General features: G+C 40.9%; 1 protein-coding gene across 1 annotated transcript in view; it reads left to right on the top strand.

Moving 5' to 3' along the window:
- The window catches only part of RINT1 (RAD50 interactor 1), a 35,825-nt gene extending 21,473 nt beyond the window's left edge, over positions 1-14,352 (top strand). Inside the window, exons 9-14 of the mRNA XM_083182995.1 lie at positions 3,496-3,633; positions 6,122-6,321; positions 8,047-8,261; positions 8,354-8,534; positions 8,625-8,743; positions 9,444-14,352. Coding sequence (XP_083039121.1) covers positions 3,496-3,633; positions 6,122-6,321; positions 8,047-8,261; positions 8,354-8,534; positions 8,625-8,743; positions 9,444-9,651 — 1,061 coding nt within the window. The 3' untranslated portion in view covers positions 9,652-14,352. The remainder of the gene's footprint in view (positions 1-3,495; positions 3,634-6,121; positions 6,322-8,046; positions 8,262-8,353; positions 8,535-8,624; positions 8,744-9,443) is intronic.
- The last annotated feature ends 8,644 nt before the right edge of the window (positions 14,353-22,996 follow it).

The following is a 22,996-nucleotide window of genomic DNA, read 5'->3' as shown; positions in this document are numbered from 1 at the left end:
AAACACTAACCTCCCTATACCACTAAAGGATCTAATGGATTACATTTTCTTTAAGGTTATTTATTTACATGCTGGTGCTATAACACTCCCGGAACTAGCATCTGTGGCTAAGGCCATTGGGGGTTGGACTGACAACCTTGAAGTTTGCCTTACTTCTGGTACACACAGAAACCAGTTACTGTCCCTGGTGGGATATATCAGGGAGGTGGCTTCTTATCTTGGTGAGGGGATAATACACATGAGTATCCTAGCATCAAAGTTTTCTGCTTCCCCTGCGTTTGCTATGCAAGCCCTCTGGCTTCGGTCGAGGTGCTCTAACTTTGACTCTAAATAGGCCCTGGAGGCTCACCCTTATTCAAGAACCCATACCCTTTGATCCAGATTTGAATAAGATCATGGCCACCATGGCAACTTCCAAGACTGCCTACCTTTGTCTACTTTTGAATCCTTTTGTCCACAGGAAAAGGTAAGGCCCAGCCTTTTTCCAGGTTTTTGGGTTCTTCCTCCAAGGGGTCAAAGCCCTGAGGTACTGTAAACAACCGTTGACAACAGCTGACAAGCCTGGATGGCAACAGACTCTTGGGTATGCATATTAAGGGCCCCATACATCAGCAATTAATTGTGACAATTTTCAGATATGGAGATGATTGCCACAATTAATTTTAGATGTGTGGGCTCCCCCTTTTGGCAATCCCAATCAAAATCGCCAATCGATTGCTTAATCAGGTTTTTAAACATGTTTAATAATCTGGTATTATCTGCAGATCTGTTTTATATGTGTAGGCATTCCCAATTCGTCGTCTTCATGTATTTACATTATGAACAGCTGAAATGACAATCGATTGGGGCAATTTCCAGATATGAAGACGCAATCTTTAGATGGAAAAATCTGCCGATCACTGAAATAAATCTGTAATGTGTGGGCAAAGTCAGATAGATTGTAAAATCCATTTATCTGGCCAAAATATCCCTATATCTGAAAATCCATAAATTGTGATTGCTGATGTATGGGGCCCATAAGTCTCTCAAGTATCCTGCCAGGAACATCTTCCTGTCTAATTTTTTTCTCCACAGTATCCAGGAAAAGCAAAAGCCTTGCAGAAGTCCATTCACTCCCTGCTTAGCCGCCAAGATAATCTTGCCGGCTACCTTAACTCAGATGGCTTCTGTGAAATCTTTTTCCTGGTTTAGAAGTCAAACGGATCCTTTCCACAAATTCTCAACTTTTTTGCATATTCGTGTCCTTAGTCACCAATGCTTCTTGGAGGTAGTGGAAGACCTCCATATTTATGTTGACAGGACAAAAGGACTTCGAAATCAGAGTCCTTCTTGTCCTGTATGACTTTCACAAACAGGACTGGTCAGCTACAAAACAGACTTTGGGCGAGTGGTTCTGTTTGACCATTCATCATACTCACTGCACCGACCATGGTGACCTCATTCCACCCAGTCGGTGGGAAGTTCTTGGGCAGCTTCATTTAGTGCTTTGATAGAGCAGTTTTGTAAGGTAGTCTCATAGTGCTAGGCCCTATACGTTTTTAAAATTCTATGCATTTGACACCTGTAGTTACTGTACCCTACAGGGTTCTTACTGCAATTCAGGAGCGTCCCCTCCCTTAGGAGATATGCTTTGAGATAAGAGATAAGATAAGATAATTTATTGTCATTGTAAAAACAACAAGTACAGTTGCCAGCACAACGAAATTACAGACCTGGTCCCAGAGGAGATACCAACAGAAAAAAAAAGACGACAATGCTCTAACAGTTTACATTGTAGTCGCACACTGCAGCAGGAAAGAAGCTATTTTTCAGACGGGAGGTTCTGGCTTTTAGACACCTCAACCGCCTATTTGATGGTAAAAAAGAAAAGACATGATTATAAGGATGGTAATGGTCCTGCATAATGCTAATTCTCTTACGTCTACAATTTTTTGCAAAGATGTCCGAGATAGTGGGCAAGTCTCAGCCAATAATGGTTTCAGCAGTGCGTACTACCCTAGTTATTTTCTTCAGATCTTTAACTAACCCATTTCCAAACCACACTGTAATACAATACGACAATATACTTTCAATTACACAGCTATAAAATCTCACTAGATTCTCCCGAGAAAAATTGGCAGCTCTCAGTCTCCTCAAGAAGAAGAGGCGCTGCTGGGCTTTCTTGACTACTAACCCAATGTGAGGAGTCCATGATAGATCCTCAGAGATCGTAGTCCCCAACAACTTGAATTCTTTCACTCTTTCTACCTCTAACTGATCAATAAAAAGAGGTTCCAGTACAGTTTTCTTCCCCCTTCTTGGGACATCCCATTGTCAGCCCGTGTCCCCTATGTATTGAAGGAGATTTATGTGCTTACCTTATCCTTTTCTTCTAAATCCATAGGGGACACAGGGCATCCACGCTGATGCACCTGGCTTGCGTAATAATTTTTTTCTTGGCTTTCTCTGTGCACCATCTTCTGAGTGTGATTGGACCTGAGTGTGAGCTTGTTAACTAAACTGGTGACCTGAGGCTGGAGGCAGGTTATGGAGGAGAAGGATCCTAGGCTGCTGGGAATAATGTTTAACTATTTGGTGCTCAGTACCTTCTGAACTATCTATACCCATTTTCAGCCTGTGTCACCTATAAATATTCAATGCCATGGTGAGTGGGTTTTTTATGGCGATGATGTCTTATATTCAGTGAGAAAAAGCCATCCTCGTCATCCAACACCCTGGACGTATTTAATGTTTGCCCGAATTCCCTGAAATGGCGGGGTTTGCTGCAAATGCAGCGAGTCCCACCATTTCAATGGGCACACTCGCTGTTTCCACCTCGCTTAAAAGAACCAACGAGGTGGAAATGGCGGGTAAAGAGTAGAATACTCTGTTGGCGAGCTATCTGCTCGCTGTCATAGCTCACCGTCAGAGCATTGAATGCAAGTCTCAAAAGAAAGGATTTATCGGATAAGTACTTAAATATGCTTTTTTTTTCTGTATGGAGAAAATGTCAAACCTCAAGCTTTTAAATATAAAGTAATACAAGTGTAATATCTTTCCTACTAGGGAATTTGAGATGAATTTGGGATGCTATTGATGCATGAATAGCTGTTTGCAGAATGATTAACACTTGTGTTTAAAGCCAGTAGCTCTTTTGCTTTAAGCAACATGGTTGTCTTGAGTTCATTTAATGCACTTCTGTACATAAGGATAAGATAGTTGTATCTAGCAAAAGAGCACTAATGAAATAGTACGGACTCATTGTAGAGCTGGCCTAGCACTGACTGAAACCCCAACCTCTCCGATTTAATAACCTGACTCCATTAAACCACCTCCATTTATTTTGCGCTTGTAAATGTCACCCTCTTTCGTAAAGGAACAATTTGTGTCAGTATTGTTACCTTTATTTTGTATTTGTTGTACAGTACCATAGAAAGTAGTTCCATAATTGTAACTGAAGATTGTGCCCAAAAGCAAAAAAAAAAAAGATATATTTTCTGCTATTCAAATTGTCAGTGGCTTTAGAAAAGATGGATTCTATGCTGTCTTCGGAGGCTGCCTGGGTGTCACAGTACAAAGATATCTTTGATGTGGATGAAATGAAGTTTCCCGATTGTGCAGAGACCTTTATGACTCTTCTCCTTGTTATCACAGGTAATTAGCCACATCCAAATATTTAAACCTCTAACTCTCTGTAGTGCTATGTCACCTCTTCTTCCCCACACTCCCCATGACTGTGTGCTGTGTTTGGCCTCTGAAATGATGTAGACTCCCTGCCATTAGAAATTAATATATTGCTGGAGAATCTCTCATATAATATGTGCAGTAATATAAAGGAATCTTCACACAGCGACATGGAAGGGGAGACATCGCTCCACCAGGCCACTCTCCAATAGGACATGCTCTACATACTCCCTAGTAGTTGCAATCTATGTAGCCCGTGGTGATTTGGTACTGCTGTTTTGGTAGATGCTTTGTGTAATGTTAGTTGCAAACATGGTTTTTCATGGTCACATTCTTCTGACTGATTTGTTTGCATCAATACAGCAGGCATGTCCAAACTGTGGCCCTCCTGCTGTTGTAAAATTACACATCCCAGCATGCCTTGCCTTGGTTTTAGCATTCCCTAATAGCAAAACTGCCAATTCATTATGGGACTTGTAGTTTCACAACAACTGGAGCGCCATAGTTTGGACATGCCTGCACTACAGTCTTCTGTGTTGCCACTGTGCATTGCTCAGAGACCACATTCTGTGATGTCTTCTACAACTCTTTAAGTTGTATTACTGGAGATGCCCGAGGTCAAAATCCTACCAGCCGGTATCCCGATCATAAGTATGCCAGGGTGTCTTAGCATTAGGACTGGGGTGGGTGCTGGTTTAGGCACTTAGGGGGATAGCATTAATTTTGGCCCTTATGAGCGATAGCATTAAAAATTCCACCCAGCGTGTATGTCCCCTGTCATCTGTACAGACAGAGCACATGGTTAACGGGCCATGATGGAGCATGTCCCCCACTCCCCAAGCCTGCACCAAATCCCCCCTCCACTCACACACACACACACACCCATATTCGTCGCCACCACCCAGCCGAGTCCCCTTGACTGCCAAGTGTTTGCAGGGCTTTAGGGTTGGGGGAAGTTGGGCTGCAAGCAGGGGGGAAGGGTAAGGCACTAACAGGAAGGATTAGACTTTGGGGTGGGGGTGGGGGGGTTAGAGTTAAACTGCAGGTGGTAGGGGGAGAGGGAAAGTATACTTACCCAGCCCCTATCAGGATTCTGTTTAGCGGGTTGCTGTTGTGGTTCTTCTATTCGCTGCCATCCCTTCCGCCGATCACGTAAACTGAATTGTTTGGCTATGTAAAGTAATTGTTCTTTACATCTCTGGCTTAAACACACTGCCTTTTTTCAGGTCACAACTTCTAATAAGCCCAATATGGTTGATACTAATTAAGAGGACTGAAACTCTAACTATATTCACTAAGAAATACAGCTAGGCTAAACTGGCTCTGATATCACATATAGTGGTTAATATTGGATCTGTTTTGTTATTGATCTATTAGCATGAGAGTCCTTTTCTTCTATTAGGGACATGTTCTGCATTGTAATTATAGCAATGTAACTGTATGACTGGTGAATGCCAAATTCAAATGGAGAAACAGAAAGCTGTTAAATCATGTGTAAAATGATTATAGGATCAGCCTCCAATCTGTTGATACTTGTATCCATCACCGGGTCCTCCTGCTGTCATCGACACAGTGGTTCATGCTTACTGATGTATGGCAGATTGTATATAGTCTTCTAAATACATTTATTATCATACAATAGATTTAAGACTGCCAGATATCCACAGTGAGCAGTAATACAATATGCACTTAATTATGGTCATAAAATTGTGGTAAATTATCAGCACTTTAAGGGGATGGCATTAAAGGCAGCACATTGGACTTGATTTTCTGATCAGAAAAGAAAATTGCACCTATCTAATTACATTGAGGTGCTTATTAAAACATGTGATGTAGCGGCTGCTCTAACTGGCCTATGTGATATGTGGCAGAACATCACAAACAATTGGATTCCTCCTTCAGTATAATTACTACAATGTTTATGGGCGGATTACATGTACTTTCTGCTTCCTCCACTTTAAAATGCTGACTACATTAGGATCGCACCCTTGCCTGTAACACAAAGAACAAAGGTTCTTAAATGATGGCCAATTATTGTAAATTGATTTATTTTATTGCATATGCATGTATCTCCCTCCGACCGCAGCTAGAGAGTCTTCATATAAAGCAACGGAGAGTCAGGTCAGTCGGGCAGGTTTTCAATTGGCTGAGGTAGGATTCACAGTTCAAAGGATAGAAGAAACAGGATAAACGTAGGGAGCACAAAGAGACTGCGACCTACTCCATGTTTGGCCAGGCCACGCCCCTGCTTCCAACATAAATTTACCCTAGAATGAAAATGTGTGTGTGTACATGTGGTAGGGAATGTAGATTGTAAGCTCCACTGGGGTAGGGACTGATGTGAATGTTCAAATATTCTCTGTAAAGCGCTGCGGAATGTGTGTGCGCTAATATAAGTAACTGGAAATAAATAATATTATTTTTATTATATAATCCTTTTTCTTTGTGTAAATAATAGACCGGTATAAGAACCTCCCCACAGCAGAGAAGAAGCTGAAGTTTTTGGAGCTACAGAAAGATTTGGTTGATGACTTTAGGATCCGTCTAACACAAGTGATGAAGGAAGAGAGCAGAGCTCTTTTGGGTTTTAAATACTGCGCCATTCTCAATGCTGTAAACTACATAGCAACTGTGCTTGGAGACTGGGCTGACAATGTTGTAAGTAGAAGTATTCTTCCTATCCTGAGAACACCCCAGCACTGCATGTATTTATATACCCTTTTAGAAGAAATAGCAACTGTATAAAACTTATAATATACATCCTTAAATTAAGTAAGTCTTAGTAAGAGCTCATTTGGCATAGCACCACAGTTGGCGTAAAATTCTTACCTCACTGGTATTTATTTCCTTTCCATTGCATGGTTTAACTCCTTTCCTGCTTAGCCTTTTTTGGAACTATTTCACTTACAATTTGAGTGAAATAGTCCACCCACTGGTCCCTGGCACTTCTGGAATCTGTTTTAATTACTGTAACCTACAGCAGCAAATGTCTGCAAGTTAGCTAAACTTGCCAAATAGGATTTAAATTATATATATATATATATATAGATTTGTCATTGTGCTAGTTGGTCAGTTTATTAGAATAATATAAAGCAAACATTTGTTATAGGTCCGTGTTTTCAGTAGTATGATGACACAAGACTCGTTTAAATTCCATCAATTTTAAATAACAATACGTAACACAAAACATAAATATACGAATAATCACACAGAATAGTTCATTTTAAAACCATGTAAAGCTAGGATTAGTTTGAAGCACCACCTTTTTGCTATGTTAGTAGTCTCAGTTGCTGGCGTCCCAGCTATATCTGCATGGCAATTTTTGATCCTTGCAAAAACGGCAGCGAAGTTAGTAAAGCAGCTTAGTTCCTTGACATGCTGTTAAAAATAAATGAATAAAGAATAGTCTATTCCTTATTGAATAATATTTAAAAATCAATTTAAATGAGTGTTTTGTGTCATCATAGTATTGAAAAAACGGACCTATTCCAAATTTTCATTTATATTCTAATAAACTGACCAACGAGCGCAATGACAAATATCTGTGTATACCTTTTCGGGATAGTCACAAATACACACACACTATGCCTCCTTATTTCTCATAAGGGAAGATAATTTAATAATAAAAAGGGGGAAAATGCATGCTTTAGTTATTGAAATAGCAGAAAAGTGAAAATAATTATCTGGTAAAATGTAGTGTTTCTCAGGTCTACAAATCCCGTACTCTTCCATCGGTGCCTACAGGTCCTCATTCAGCATGACTGCCAGTGGATGCAATAGTTGAATTTTAAATTTTTAGTCTAAGCAAAACCTCCCTAAGGATTGAGGCTCTGTGGAAATGCCTAATTAGACATTTTACTGGGACTGCTCTGATTTCTCAGATCATAGTAAATTCTGTTGCCAGGTCTAAAGTTTTGTTTGTCATGGCAACTGATATTTGTCAGGCTCTGATGTAAGCGAAGTGCACAGTAAAGGGCAGACAATATAGCAGGTCCTGGTTTCAGATAGAGACACACAGACCGTACCAATGAAACATTTCTTTGCAGTATGTTGTTAAATGTTAGGGCTCCCTAGCACTTATGTCCACGGGATCTTCTAGCACAGTGGTTCCCAACCCTGGTCCTCAAGTACCCCCAACCGTGCACATTTTCCAGGTCACCCCGCAGGTGCACAGATTATTCAGGCACATTTTAAAAGATCCACAGGTGGAGCTAATTATGTCACTTGTAATTCAGTGTGGAGACCTGGAAAACGTGCACTGTTGAGGGTACTTGAGGACCAGGGTTGGGAACCACTGTTCTAGCACCATTGTTTTTTTTGTACAGGTGGTGGTGTTCATTATCATCGTCATCATCATTGATATTATGTAATGTTTGTTTGCAGTTCTTTTTACAACTACAGCAGGCTGCACTGGAGGTTTGCATGGACATAAATTCTAGCAGTAAGCTGCAGCTTGGACAGCTGGCCTCCATGGAAATCTCAGTCTTCGATGACATGATTAATCTCCTAGAACGACTGAAAAATGATATGTTATGCCGTCAGGTAGAACACGTGTTCCGAGAAGTCAAAGACGCTGCAAAGATGTACAAGAAAGAAAGGTACATTTCCATAAAGTTCTGAATGTGTGATGTAACAAACAAAAACTTCTGCCCAAAGAAACTACAGCCTGGTTATGCTCCTTCTGTTGCAGGTGGCTGTCTCTGCCATCTCAGTCTGAACAAGCAGTGATGTCATTGTCCAGCACAGCCTGTCCAATGCTGTTGGCACTCAGGGACCGTCTCTTACAACTGGAGCAACAACTGTGTCATACTTTGTTTAAGACCATCTGGCAAATGCTGGCAGAAAAGCTGGATCTGTTCCTTTATCAGGATGTAAGTAAATAAACCAGATGGTGATTACAGACACTAGTCAATAGTGTAGGTCCAGGCATTGACAGTTACTGATTTTTTTTTAATTCATAGATCATTTTGGCGAATCATTTCAACGAAGGAGGAGCAGCACAACTGCAGTTTGATATGTCACGGAATCTCTTCCCTTTATTCTCACACTACTGCAAAAGGCCAGAAAATTATTTTAAACAGTGAGTATCCATTTATAGGAACAAATAACAAAAATCTTGCAGGTGATGAGCAGTACATTAGAACAAGAATAGCTAAATCAATGGTTACATATAAGTTACCTGCTACATGTGTTAGATGGTATACGGTCACTAAGTCGACCACAGAAAGGACGATATTCATTAGGTCAACAGGCCTTAGGTCAACACCCTCAAAAGATCGAGAGGATCATAAGGTCAACACAAGCATTAAGTCGACAATCGTAAGGTCAACAGTCAAAAGGTCGCTATGGGTTTTTCACTTTTTTTTTTGAGCCGACATGTGCCGGGGTATTTCATGCCCTACCATCCACTAGGGCATGGAGGGAGAATAAAATTGTGCCAAGTGTAGCGAGGCACCGTGCCAGAAGCATGGCCAGCTCGACGAGGACGCGGTGCATCGATAGTGTCCATGTCGACATTTAGAACAAAAAAATTGAAAAACCCATGTCGACCTTGACTTTCAACCTTCCCCATGTTGGTCTAATGCTTGTCAACCTTTTAAGGGTGGCGACCTAAGACCTGTCGACCAACTGAATGTCAACCTTCCTGTGGTCGGCACAGTGTTTCCAACCCAGATATATAACTGTATTGTAGCAAAAGATACAAGTTCTAACTTTATCCCTATAATGAATTCTGCTATGTTATTATTTGTGTGAGTGATGCATATATTTTGTTGTTGCAGTGTAAAGGAAGCCTGTATTATCCTGAACATCAGCGTGGGCTCTGCCCTTCTGCTGAAGGATGTACTACAGTCAGCAGCACCAAGTGTGGATAGCAAGGTGCCTTCTGCTACGGCAGCACTAAATGAACTGGGGGTGTATAAGCTGGCACCTCAGGATGTGGAAATTCTTTTTAATTTACGAACCAACTGGCCAAATACTGGGAAATAATACTTGTTCTCACTTCAACAGTTATTTACCTGTTTATCATAATTTCAATAATGCGCAAGCTTTGTTGTTAAAGTGTATGTCTGTAATTACACATTTATTACTACAAATACCAACAGTAAAATGGAAATAAGTGTTCATACATGTATACTGTATGTATAATAATAATAATAATGTGAAAACATAAAAAAAAATATTTAACTAGAACATTTTAGATAATTTTTATTGGGAAATGCAATATGTATGTATAAAGAAAGGTTATGTTCTTGTTCTAGAAAATACTCCAACAATTGTACAAATGGAAACGTATATAATAAAAGGCTAGTGCTGCACCTTACCTCTATAGGGGGGGGGGGGGTAGTATTTAAAGTGATGTTCATGCTGATGGAGCAATCTAAATGTTGCTACGTTTGTGCGTCTCACAGTCGCTGACATTGCAATTATGATTCTCTGTCATTTTGACAGGTTGGTAACTAGTTAACAATGTTTTGTAAATGCCAGAAATGTGGCTTACAGCTTGAATAGATATGTGAACTTTTTCTGTTGTATATTCATTGTCTTAGCAGTAAGTTGCCAGAGGTGCAGTTAAGGGACCTACACACAGGGAGATGCTGAAGCATTGTGAGCTATGCTAGAACACTCAGATCGCTTCAGCAAGATTGTTCAGCACACAGCAATGTATCAGCAATGTGTCAGTGCTGTGTGCTGAGCTATCTGTCAGGGCCAGTGTTCGCCATTGAGAGCACTGGCCCTGACCGATTAATATCTTGCATGCTGGATATTAATTGCTGGGTGATAGCAACACCCACGCAGCACTATGGCTCCTACACACAGAGCGATGTAGTGGTGTTTTCTAAGCGATCTAGTGAGATTGCTTAGAAAATTCCCCTACATTGCTACATGTGTAGGCCCATTAGAGACTGAAAATATACTATCTGCAGTAGCTTGAGCGACTTCGAATTACTTTAAAAACATTTATTATGTATCTGCCAGATTAAGGGGGATATTCAATTTGTGTCGTGCTCCCGCAGCCATCTCCCGACGGGGGAGATGGCTGCGGGGCCCTATTCAATGCTGTCTTCCCTGACAGCATTGAACAGCTGTCGGGCTCGTTCTGCCGAGAAAATCCGGAAATAGTCGAGCTCCCGGCCGGAGCTCGTGTATTTCTGTCCTCAACTCGCGGCCACGCCCCTTTCTCACCACTCGGTGGCCGGGACATTGAATCCCAACTGCCGAGCTCAAGTCAAGCAAAGCGAGAACGGGACAGGGGCACGGCTGACATTGAATACCCCCCTAAGAATGACTGGTTCTTTAGACTTTTCTTAGAGGTTCCTTGCATTGGATTATCAAGTATAATTTTATGTATTTATTTCCCTGTTATCCAAAGGGAACAACACTGCATCTGTTCTCCCCCCCCCCCCCCCCCCCCTCCCTTCCCCTTCCCCGTCTTCTAAATATATTGGTAACTGAAATGCACCATCTTCCAACTGTTGGGAGGAGTAGGGTTATTCTTACCTCCATGAAAAGCATGGTGGGGCTCTTTTCCTTGTGATGCATAAAAACATTTTACTAGGCATGTGTGGCTTTGCTTTTGCAGGCTGAAATTAGGGGCCAGCTAGAGACTTATGTAATTAAAGCATGTAAATTATTTCAGAATCTCTGAACAGCATGAGTGCTAAGGGTGTTTCCTTGTGCTTGTAGAAGGCAACCAGTACATTTTAAGCATCTGCATTCTCATTGTACAAATCAAAATTAACTCTGACTATTCTGCAAAGGGTGAAAACTAGTGTTAACCACTTACCTGGCATGGTCGCATTAAATGCAACTATACCAGACTGGGCTTTTCCTGATGTGGTCACATCTGATGGTCGACCAGGCAAAATGCCCTGCTTTTGGAAGAGTATCTACCAGCATCCTCCAGTCTCAAATCGACCATCAGTGGCTGGCAAGGGGAAGTCAAATGGATTAGCCCCTCTTTACCTTTAGATCCTTCCCCATTGCCTGATGATCACTTCCAGGCACAGTGATCAGCAAGCCTGGCATGCGACCCCTCTCTTTCTTACATGACTATGAGCAGTGTAGCTAAGGAGAAAGAGAGAGAGCGTGCAGTGATTGTAATAAGTGATACAATGGTTAGCTATGACAGTGACTGTGATGATCATAGTTTTTATAACTTGTATTTTAATTGTGACAGTCTGTGATCATCAAAATAAAACACCAGGGGGTATATTTTCTAAAAGTCGATTAAAATAGCTTTTAATTGATGGAATTCCAGGGCTAGAACACACATTTCAAATGACTAAACATTTTCGATGTTTAGTAAATATACCTCCCAGAAGCAATATTTTGATAAAAATCATTATCCGTTAATCATCTATACTGATATTGCTGTAATGTCCATCAGCCATACAGATTCAGAGTCTAGAAGTTACAGGTAATCTACGGTTAAAAAAGAAATTCCTCTGGATGAACCACATTATATCGGAAAGTAGAATTCTGGGCTATTTCAAGTAAGGAGTTGGTGAGGCTGAAAAAATACCTAAGTCTATCAAGTTCATTCTATAAAATCTTCTTCTAAAATCTGAGGTGCAAATTACCCTGATAAGGTTATTGTCTATCAGTAATAAACCAAGATCGCCAATGACCCGAAATGGTTAACCTGTTAACTACACAATAGATCCTTGTAAATTATGGTTATAACCTTGTATACTTTTTTCTACTAGAAATTTGTCTACGCTTTTTTTTTTTCTTTTTTTATTGTTTCCATTGCGTCTGCCATTATAACCTTCACGGATTATTCCATAATTTAACTGGCCTTACTGTGAAGAACCCCTTCTTTCGCTGGGTACAAAACTTCAACTCCTAACCTTAATGGATAACCACGTGCCCTATGTATAAACCTCATGGTAAATGGATCACCTGATAGTTCTCTGTATTGACCCTTAATATATTTATATATTAATCATATACCCTTTTAAATACTTCTTTTCTATCTTAAACATATCTAGCTTGGATAACCTTTCTTCATAGCCCAATGACTTCAGACCCTTTATTAATTTAATTGGTCTTCTCTGAATCTTTTCACATTCCAACATGTCCTTTTTATGGAGAGGTGCCCAGAACTGTACAGCATATCCCAGATGGGAATGTACTAATGACTTCGAAATCGCAAGATTGCACAATCTTCCTTGCCTCTATGCCTTTTTATGCAAGCTAATTCCTTGTTGGCCATTGCTTTTGCTCCTTGACATTGAGCACTGCAATTGAGTGTATTGTCTATAAGCATCCCCCAAATTCTTCTCCATTGATGACTCTCCTAGAATTTCCACATTTAAACCATAGGTTGCTCGTCCGTTTAAAATAGCTGTTGTTTGACCTCCTCTTGGTGCAATCAAAGACAAATGCTGTCTCTGCTGTCATGCACAATTACACCCCAGTTTTCTAGGAGAATGGATTGGGTCCCAACAACACCTGGTGTACTGGTCATTTTTTGTATCCGTGATGACCCACTGTTGGTTTATCTTACTTAAAGAGTCCTACATTTTACAGATAATCAGGCTAAAGAAAACTCCCAACCCAAAAATCCAGAATATATGGCCTGTTTACTTATGCATGGCCCCAGCCTGCTGCTGTACAAAGGCAGACTGGACTACCAACTAAAAGATGCGGGTTTAGAATATAAATATACTTGTGTGCAGAAAATTCAGTATATATTTGGTCCAGCAATAAATATAAATATATATATATATATATATATATATATATATATATATATATATATATATATATATATACACAGCCAAAGGGATCAAACTGCATGTGGTATACCCATCGGACTGACACCTATGGGGACCCCAAAAAGATGTCTCCTGAAATGCTGATGGAAAAAAAGAAACTGTGAAAGGGAAATGTTGTAGGTTTGATTGGGGAAAAGTGTGTGTGATGCGTTGTAGAGTCAAAAAAAATCTGTATCTTATCTACAGTTCACAACATGGAGCTTGTAGAAATTGAAAGATCCCACACAATCAAACCATAATCTGCTGTTAATTATATTTTGGCAATGGGTGGGATAGATCCTGAAGAATAGCACATTCCTAATTAGGCCATAACTCATAAAAGTCGTAAAAAATTAAAAAAAAAATCTTTACCCACCAGACCAAGCGATTGCAAATGCTTACATTGCCTATACAATACTGGATAATCAGGCGCAACATAATTATAGAGTCATTAACAAAGCTAAATTTAAATATGGCAGCTACCACTAAGGATTAGCTCAATCCTTAATAAAACAAAAAAGTAGCAATTATTCAGAATAATTTTGAGAGCGCACTGAATTGTTCACACGGTAGTAATTTATTAAAAAACAATTAATTACACTGTATCGTTAAAATGTTATAAAACCAATATAGGAGTTATTGTGCAATAACACCTATATTGGTTTTATAATTTTAGTGATACAGTGTAATTCTGAATAATTGCTACTTCTTTATTGCCTATACAAAATGGATCCCAAAACCCTAACCGCTAACAGAAGTACAGGTTGAGTATCCCTTACTCGAAATGCTCGGGACCATGGGCCTTTCATATAAGGGATTTTTTTTTTTTTCAAAATATTTTTATTAAGGATGGAGCATTATAATGATACAGTCAACAAAATGCACTTGTGTCTATTACAACAATAAAGTACTTTATGGGTTCAGATTGCATTAGAATAAATTGTAATTTTTTTTTCTGTCTTTACCAAACAGACAAGTATATTTATGTGGATGAACATGGCTGGAGGATCATAAAAACATGAAAAACTGTTATTTGGTGTGTTAAGGGGTCTATTGGGGCGTCACCTAAGAGATTTCTAGTTCCATACCATTGTGTGGACCAAAAGCATTTATAAACTTGTGTTTTGAGGTCATTTGAAGAATCAATTGAGCCCTCCCATATTCAAAAAAAGATTTTCTGTGCGTCCTTCCTTCTGAAGGGATGCCTCTACCCATTCCATGTGGAAGATGTTGAAAAGTTTTGCCTTTAACAATTGAATGGTAGGAGATTCCGCATGAATCCATGGATGTAGGACACATTTGCGGGCCACTGCCAAGATGATAAGATTTACTTTTTTTACTATCAGTAGTGTCGGTGTGAAAGGGGGGAATACACCCAGCAAGGCCCATTTTGCCATTAAAGGAAGGCTGTTTAATAGGTAAGTCACATAAAATACCTGCACCTGTTTACAAAAGTGGAATATAAGAGGGCAATCCCACATGCAATGTTTAAATGTTGCTCCTGAGCTGCCGCATTTTGGGCACGTACAGATGGGTCTTGTCCCATCTTGGCAGGGGATGGCGCTGGCGTCGCCAGCCGCCATCCCCCGCCAGCGCCATGGCGATGGTGAGAAGGGGACGCGCGCGCGTCCCCTTCCGACGGCGCTTCCATCCGTTCCCCCGGGTCCCTGCCGCCTGCCCGCATCCCCCCCTAACCCCCCTAACCCTGTCCGTCTCCCTGAGGCGGAGACGGACAGGGTTTCCGTCGCGCGTCTCAGTGCATTCGCTGGCGTGGCTGCTGGCGGGTCGCCAGCGCAGACGCCATGGCGACCTGCCAGCAAGGATGGGACCTGACCCATCTGTATCAGTTTTGGAGATGCCTATGACATGACGTCTATGTGGGGAAAGATAGCCATTATGATAGATATTGTAAAACATTTCCCTATACATAGAGGAAGGTAATGTTTGCCAGGAATAGTGGAATGAGCGTAACAGATGTTTCATTGAATATTGAAGAAAGATCTGCATCCATGTAGATATACCCGTTTGTATGGTATCTAGGGTGATTGGAGTGTGTAATGTCTGATAATAGGTCGAAATGGCTCTTCTGCCAGATGTTGGTCTAAACAGAAGCGGGTCTAAGGCATTGGTCCTGTCAGTGGGTGAAAGATGATTTAGAACTGAGCTTGCATAATGTTGGGCTTGTTACATAGCTAAAGCCTGTGATCGAGGAAGGATTTCTTTTTCAGCCATGTCCTGTATAATCCCTTTATTTTTCCACAATGTAAAAGGTTGTGATGCCTGACCTTCTTGGAATTCTGGGTTTGCAATTAGTGGCAAAAATAGAGAATGGTGGCTATTCAGATTATGTTTATGTCTCGTTTCATGCCAAGCTGTCCAGGGCGTTTGTAGAAGGGGATTTTGGGCTATTAAGGGTGCAATCTCCTGTTTGTGACAATGTAGGAACGATAATAAGTGTAGGTCAGGTAAGAAAGATTGATCTCTTGTCTGTGTGATTAGAAGTGTTATGTATCCAGTCCCTAATGTTTCTAAGGGTACATGCCTGATTGTAAATGCAAAAATTAGCAAGATTCGTGCCTCCATTAACAACAGGTTGTTGTAGATTTAATAGACTTATTGTTGGACGTTTATTTTGCCAAATAAATTTGCGGAATACCGTATTAATATGTTTTTCGTCTGTAATGGTTAATATTAGCGGCGACATTTGTAATGGATATAAAATTTTCGGGAATGTCATCATTTTTAATAAGTGAATGCATCCTAAGTAAGATAGTATTAAATGCTTCCAGTTTTCCAACTCCTCAAGGGCTGACTTTATGGTTTTGGTGATGTTAAGTCTTGTTAGGGCTTGTATGTTTTTAGGTATATAGATTCCTAGATACTTTATTGTGCTTGAAGACCACCTGATTTGGCATCCACCAGCCCACCCAGGCTGGGTCTGAGAGCCCAAGTATAGCCCATGGAATTTGTCTTGATTAATTGAGAAGCCCGATGTAGAACCATATTCCTCTTTTTTTTTTTTATGATAGGTATGAGTAGTTTCGGGTCCTGGATATATATAGAAGTAAGTCGTCTGCGAAAGCTACCACCTTAGTTTCCTGTGATCCCATAAGTATTCCCCGGAAAACAGGCCAGGACTGAAGGAGGCATAGGAGGGGGTCAAGCGCAAGATTGAAAAGGAGCGAGGAGAGGGGGCAGCCTCGTCTTGTGCCCCTAGCTATCATAATGGGATGACTTCTCTCACCATTGATAATTAATGATGTGCTAGGTGTGGTGGATAAGTATTTAAAAAAATGTGTGAATTCATCCCCGAACGCTCTTATTTGAAAGATTTTTTGTAAGTGTTTCTAAGAGACTGTGTCAAATGCTTTCTCATTATGAAGGCTGAGAAGCATAGGAGGGAATTTTGAAGATGTTTGGGCTGTCTGTATTATTGCTGCCAATGCAGTGCGCACCCCCTTCACCGAATATCTTTATGATCATGGGTAAAACCTAGTTGGTTAGGAGTTAACAAGGATGGCAGAATAGACTGGAGATGATTGGCCATAACTTTGGATAGGATTTTTAAAGCTTGATTTAGCAATGTTATCGGTCTATAGGAGGACAGCAACTCTGGGTCCCTGTCCGGTTTTGGGAGAAGAATTGTGTGAGATTCTGTGAAATTAGGAAAGGGAATCTGGTCTTTGTAAATTTTTTCTGAAAAGTTGGGTGAGAAGGGAGACTATGTGGGGGTTTCAATATTTTAAAATATTCTCCGGTACTTGTGAGTTATCTGGACGCCCGATTTTTTGATTGTATGCCTTAAGTTAAGGCATACAATCAGATACGATGCGATATCGCATCGCATCGCATCGCATGCGACCATCGGATGCGATGACCCGATTTTTCCATAGGAATCAATGTTAAAATGATTCCTATGGAAAAAGGGGTCCTTTTCATACCCCTACTATCCAAGTGGGCATGGAGTTGGATATAAACCTGTGGCGAGCGTAGCGAGCCACCGAGCCCGAAGCGTGGCGAGCGAAGCGAGCCCCGCGAGGGGACGGTATTCCGTGTCCCCTCGCGGGGCTCGCTACGCTCGCCACGCTTCGGGCTCGGTGGCTCGCTACGCTCGCCACAGGTTTATATCCAACTCCATGCCCACTTGGATAGTAGGGGTATGAAAAAAACCCCTTTTTCCCATTGAATTCCATGTTAAAATGGACTCAGTCCATTTTAACATTGATTCCTATGGAAAAATCGGGTCATCGCATCGCATCGCATCGCATCCGATGGTCGCATGCGATGCGATGCGATGTGCCCGATCCGACCCGATTTTGAAATCGGGCGTCCAGATAACTCACAAGTACCTATTCTCCTGTATAGCAGTTAGGACCCGGTGCTTTCCCATTGGGAAGTTGGGATAGCACGTGGAGATCTCTATCTCTTCAATATCTTTGTTAAGAAATGTGCATTGATCTGTTGTAAGTTTGGGTAGTTTAGCTTCCTCCAATAGATGGTCACCTAGGTGACCATCCATGGTAGGGGCTGTGTAGAGGGTGGTAAAGTAGGAATGGAATTTGGTGATTATCTCCTGTGTTGCGTGCAGATTTTGGGAATGTTTGGGGTTTCTAATCGATTTGATATAAGTTTTGGTTTTGTGGCCTTTAGTCATGTTAGCTAATAGCCCTCTCGCCTTATTGCCCCATCGATAAAAACTAACCAACTAACCATTTTTTCCGCTTCAGTTAGTAAAAAGCTTTCTATGAGTTGGCATTTCTGTCTATAGTCCTGAAATGTAGAGTCTGAAGGGTGTGTCACATATAGTTGAAATGCCTCCGTAACGGAGTGATGTAGAGAGGAATATTTTTCTTTGTTTCCTAGATTGGTACGCAAGTATGTGTCCCCTTATAATGGCTTTGGATGTATATAAGGGATTTTTACAGTTTTTGGATATTTTTTTTAGCATACTTACCTGGTTCCACGGCAGCCTTCAGTATCGTCTTAAGCGGTTCAAGGAGTGCATTGCGCCAGTTTGCAGGCGCACCAGCGCAATGCACTTCTGGGATCGCTGAAGAAGTTCCTGAAGGCTGCTGTGGACATCGGAGACTTGGCCAGTATGAAAAAAGGGGCAGGGGAACAAAAACAACAAATCCTAAATATAAAAAAAAAAACTCGGTTTTTGGAATATTTAGGATAAAAGATCTCCGGATATGAGATACTCCACCTGTACTTTCCCTGCTACAACAACAAAATGGAAAGACAAGCCAGAAGAACCGCAGTTTGTTGCTCTTAAAGATCAGAAAGTAGCCCAAAAATATACCCAGAGACCATTCTACTGCAGAGTGTGTAATGTTTGAAAATATTACATATCAAAAAAAGTCTATTATTCCATTTAAATATCTCTTCTGATGTTCCATTGTTGTTTACTGTTAAATATGTTTTATAGAAGTCCAAAAACAGTTTAAGCATTAGAGAAAAATAGCTATTTTTATAGTATACTGTGTTTCAAAAATATAATCACATATTTAACATGACTATTAATTATTTGAACATGCAGTAATACTACACACTAATTGATAGCAACAAAAAAAATCTCCTAAATAGATAAATTTAAGCAAAACCCCATTATTCCACTAGCGCTATAAATAGAAGAAAAAAGCAATTGAGATTGGCTGCCAAACCACAAAAGGTCCCAGAGGGTTTAAAGAACAGTAATACAATGTATTCCCCAATAGTGGTACGGCACCTATAAATACACAGTCCGTATAAATTGATCCAAATTCAGTGAAGCAAAGAAAAGTTCATCCAGTAATTGTTTATTGATCCTTCAATGGGTTGTCACAGATAACTGAAAATAAGGAAACGTACCAATACGTTTCGTCTTTAAAAATACTTCATCAGGGGAACAATGTAACAATCTATGAATACAAACAATTTATTTTAGTATAACATAAAAAACTTAAAAAATATAAATAAAACATATAACCATCTCTATAATGGGCTGTGTGAAATAGGATTTTGTAGAAGAACCTATTTTATGAACATATAGTCCCATACAGAGAAAGAAGAAACAAAGGAGGAGGATGTGGTGAATTTAAGCATTTACATTTTTGTATTTTACTACATAGTCTTTACATATGGTGTCAAGTGCTTGGTGTTCTTCTGTTTGTTCACATATTTTATGATTGCTGAAGCAGGGCGTACATCTCCTTAAGGGGTGTGGTATGGGGGCCCAACAGTCATTAGAACGACGGTGGAATCTTGACTGCCGGGTGAGCGCAAAGAAGCCCCTTGTGGGCTCAGTGGCTCGTTGCATTCACCACAGGTTCTATTCTCCCTCTATGGAGTTGTGGACCCCACAAGGGAGAATAGCCCCTGAAAGTTAGGCTCACGACTGTCGGGCTTTTAACAGTCAGGAGTCTGACGTTAGTCTACTGACTGCCGGAATCCTGATGGTTAGGAGGTTATCCAGTGCCCCTCCTTAAAGTTGTGCCATTTGTATCCACCCAAAAATAGGACCTGCTGTTCTACATTCCTGGATAGGATAGAGGGTCTGATTCAGAACTGATCGCTGATCTGTAAAGTTCAAGATGACTGCGAGTAGATAGCAGTCATCCAGACCGGGCAAAAAAAAAGCTATTTAGTTGCAAATCCATTCGCAATTCACAAACCATCAAATTATATTTCCAGTCTGAGCAAATGTGAGTAAGTCTGACCCAACCGGTCATCTGGGACACAGACCGGCTGATTGAGGTTGGTACTGACATCACAGACCCTCCCTTTAAATGCCTGGCCACGCCTGCAATTTTTGAACACTCACTGAAATGGCAGGTGTCTTCATGGAACAGTTTTGACCATATGGAAATAAAGGCCCGTACACACACTACGATGTTTTCTTAATGATGATGAATGACCCCATTATAAATCACCTCCTGAACAACCCAGAACGACTTCGTTCAGGGTCGTTTAGGAGGTGAATCTTTTAATATCGTCTACTGTTTATGCTGTGAATGACGGACGACTACCAACGATGCGCATACCCACGGGTCATTAAAGACCATAGCCATCGTCAATGCATAGGGGTCAATTTGCTATGGTCGTTAACATTGTTTGTTTTTTCAATAGAAAAGGTCCTGCATCGTTTGTGGTCGTTTGTCAGCCGTCGTGCACCAGTGAGCACCTGCAATGCTGAGGTCGTTCATTTTCCTTTCAAGGGTGAAAATGAAAGATGGTAGTTAACGATGGGTCGTTACTGACACATCTTTGTGTGTGTATGGGCCTTTAAAGACATTGGTATCCATATGGCTCAAATACAATGTCTAGGTTGACAGTAAATATGTCGACACCAAAAGGGCAAAATGCACTAGTTCAACATTGATAAAAGGTCAACATGCACAAGGTTGACATGGCAATTGTTGACACATCAATAGGTAAAAATAAATGTTTTATGGGGGTTTTTCCAACATTTTTGTGATTTTTTTTCATGCATTACAATACACGTGGAATCATTTGGGAATAATAATGTGTGCAGAGCGATGTAAAGTACCTGGCCATAAGCATAAGTGAAGTTGTACACAATATGGAGGTCCGCATTCTCAGGTGTTAACATTGACACAAAAAAACCCTAAGTAAACTTGTGACGACCTATTTATTTGTTGACCTTTTCCATGTCAACATTTTGTAGTCGTTGACCTTGTGCATGTCAAACTATTGGTGTTAGCCTGAACATTGTCTGTCTGTTAATCCACACCCTCTTGAATGACCTTAATATTGCATTCCATCACCTGTCTCAACCAAGCTTCTATTATGGTGTGTGGAAATAACTTGCTCTGTATTTGCAAAATAGTTCAATGCTCTTTGTAAAAAGGCATTTTTCCTGAACTACTAAAGGCAGCAATTGCCAAACCACTTCTTAAACAAAAAATAGTTTAGACCCCAACTGGAGAAGACATTGCATCAAAACAGCCCTGTTTGTGTGTGCATAATGATCATCTAATGCAGTGGTGTCAAGCTCTTGGCCCTCCAGCTGTTGTGGCACTGCACACCCTGCCACAGTTTTAGCAATCCATTATATAAAATCTGTGGCAGGGCATATATAGTCAAACCAGGCTCGAAAACCTCAAAAACTTCTGAACATGGACTCAAAGCAGGTAATAAGGATCTGGCTAGTCCAGGTATGGGAGAGTACTATATGTCACCTCATCCTGCAAACCGTACCTCCTAAAATTAGAGTTAATGAAGTAAAATGACAGGTGAGCGCACTCTCTATCATCTACAGCATGGGTCCTCAAACTGCGGCCCTCCAGATGTTGTGAAACTACAAATCCCAGCATGCCTTGCCACAGTTTTAACACTCCCTTATAGCAAAACTGTGGCAAGGCATGATGGGATTTGTAGTTTCACAACATCTGGAGGGCTGCAGTTTGAGGACCCATGATCTACAGTCTATCATCTACAATGCCTTATGGTGTGTACACACGGTGAGATTCCTTTGCTATTCGACTAAGATTTGATTGCAATCTTTGCTAACTCCTGTGCTATTATTATCATTATCCTTTATTTACATGGTGCCATGAGGGTTCCTCAGTGCCCAGTAACAGCGTACACATAATCACACTGGAAACAGTAACACAGTTGAAGACAATACAGGACAAATGATTATAGGAACATCAGCCAATTGCTGCAACATAAGTATCAAGGTGGCAGCAAACAGCGTGCTTTGTTGCAGTCGAAGACTGCTGAAGTAAGAACATAAGCACATGAGGGAAGAGGTGTCTGCTCGTGAGAGCTTACATTCTAAAGAGGGGGGGCAGAAGGACAGGGGTGACACCGGAGGAGTAGATAGGGCAAGGACCAGAAGGTTAGAAGGACAGTTTGGTGAAGAAGTGAGTCTTAAGAGCCCGTTTGAAGTTATGTATAGAAGTGGAGAGTCTGAGGGGGAGAGGTAGAGAAGTCCAAAATAAGTGAGCAACACGTGAAAAATCTTGGATGTAGGAGTGGGGAGATGAGGTAATAAGTCGGCAGGAGAGCCGACGGGTGTTAGCCGAGCTAAGGGGATGAGTGGGAGTGTAAAGGGATATAAGGTCAGAGATGTAAATGGGAGGAGTGGTTGACGGCTTTGTAAGCGAGTGTGAGAAGTTTTAATTGAATTCTGAAAGGGAAGCCAGTGAAGGGCTTGCAGAAGAGGGGAGGTGGAGGTAGTGCATTTGGTGAGGAAGATGAGCCGGGCTGCAGCATTAAGAATAGATTGGAGTGGAGACAGGCATTTGTCAGGGATACCAGTTAGGAGGAGATTGCAGTAATCCAGCCTGGATATGATCAGTGAGTGGATAATGGTCTTAGTGGCATCCTGAGTGAGAAAAGGTCTAATTCTTGAAATATTTTTGGGATGAAAATGGCAGGTTTGTGAGAGGTGCTGAATATGTGGTTTGAAGGAGAGAGAGGAGTCAAGGATTACTCCAAGACAGCGTACTTGGGAGCTAAAGGTGATAGTTGTGACATCAATATATAATGAGATTGTGGAATGCGAGGTTTGCAGGAGGGTGGGAAGATGATCATCCTGGTCTTGGACATGTTAAGTTTGAGAAAGC

The sequence above is a fragment of the Crinia signifera genome, chromosome 4, assembly GCF_055691185.1.
Source record: "Crinia signifera chromosome 4, ASM5569118v1, whole genome shotgun sequence".
Classification (NCBI taxonomy): domain Eukaryota; kingdom Metazoa; phylum Chordata; class Amphibia; order Anura; family Myobatrachidae; genus Crinia; species Crinia signifera.
This window is presented reverse-complemented; position numbering and strand designations above follow the sequence as displayed.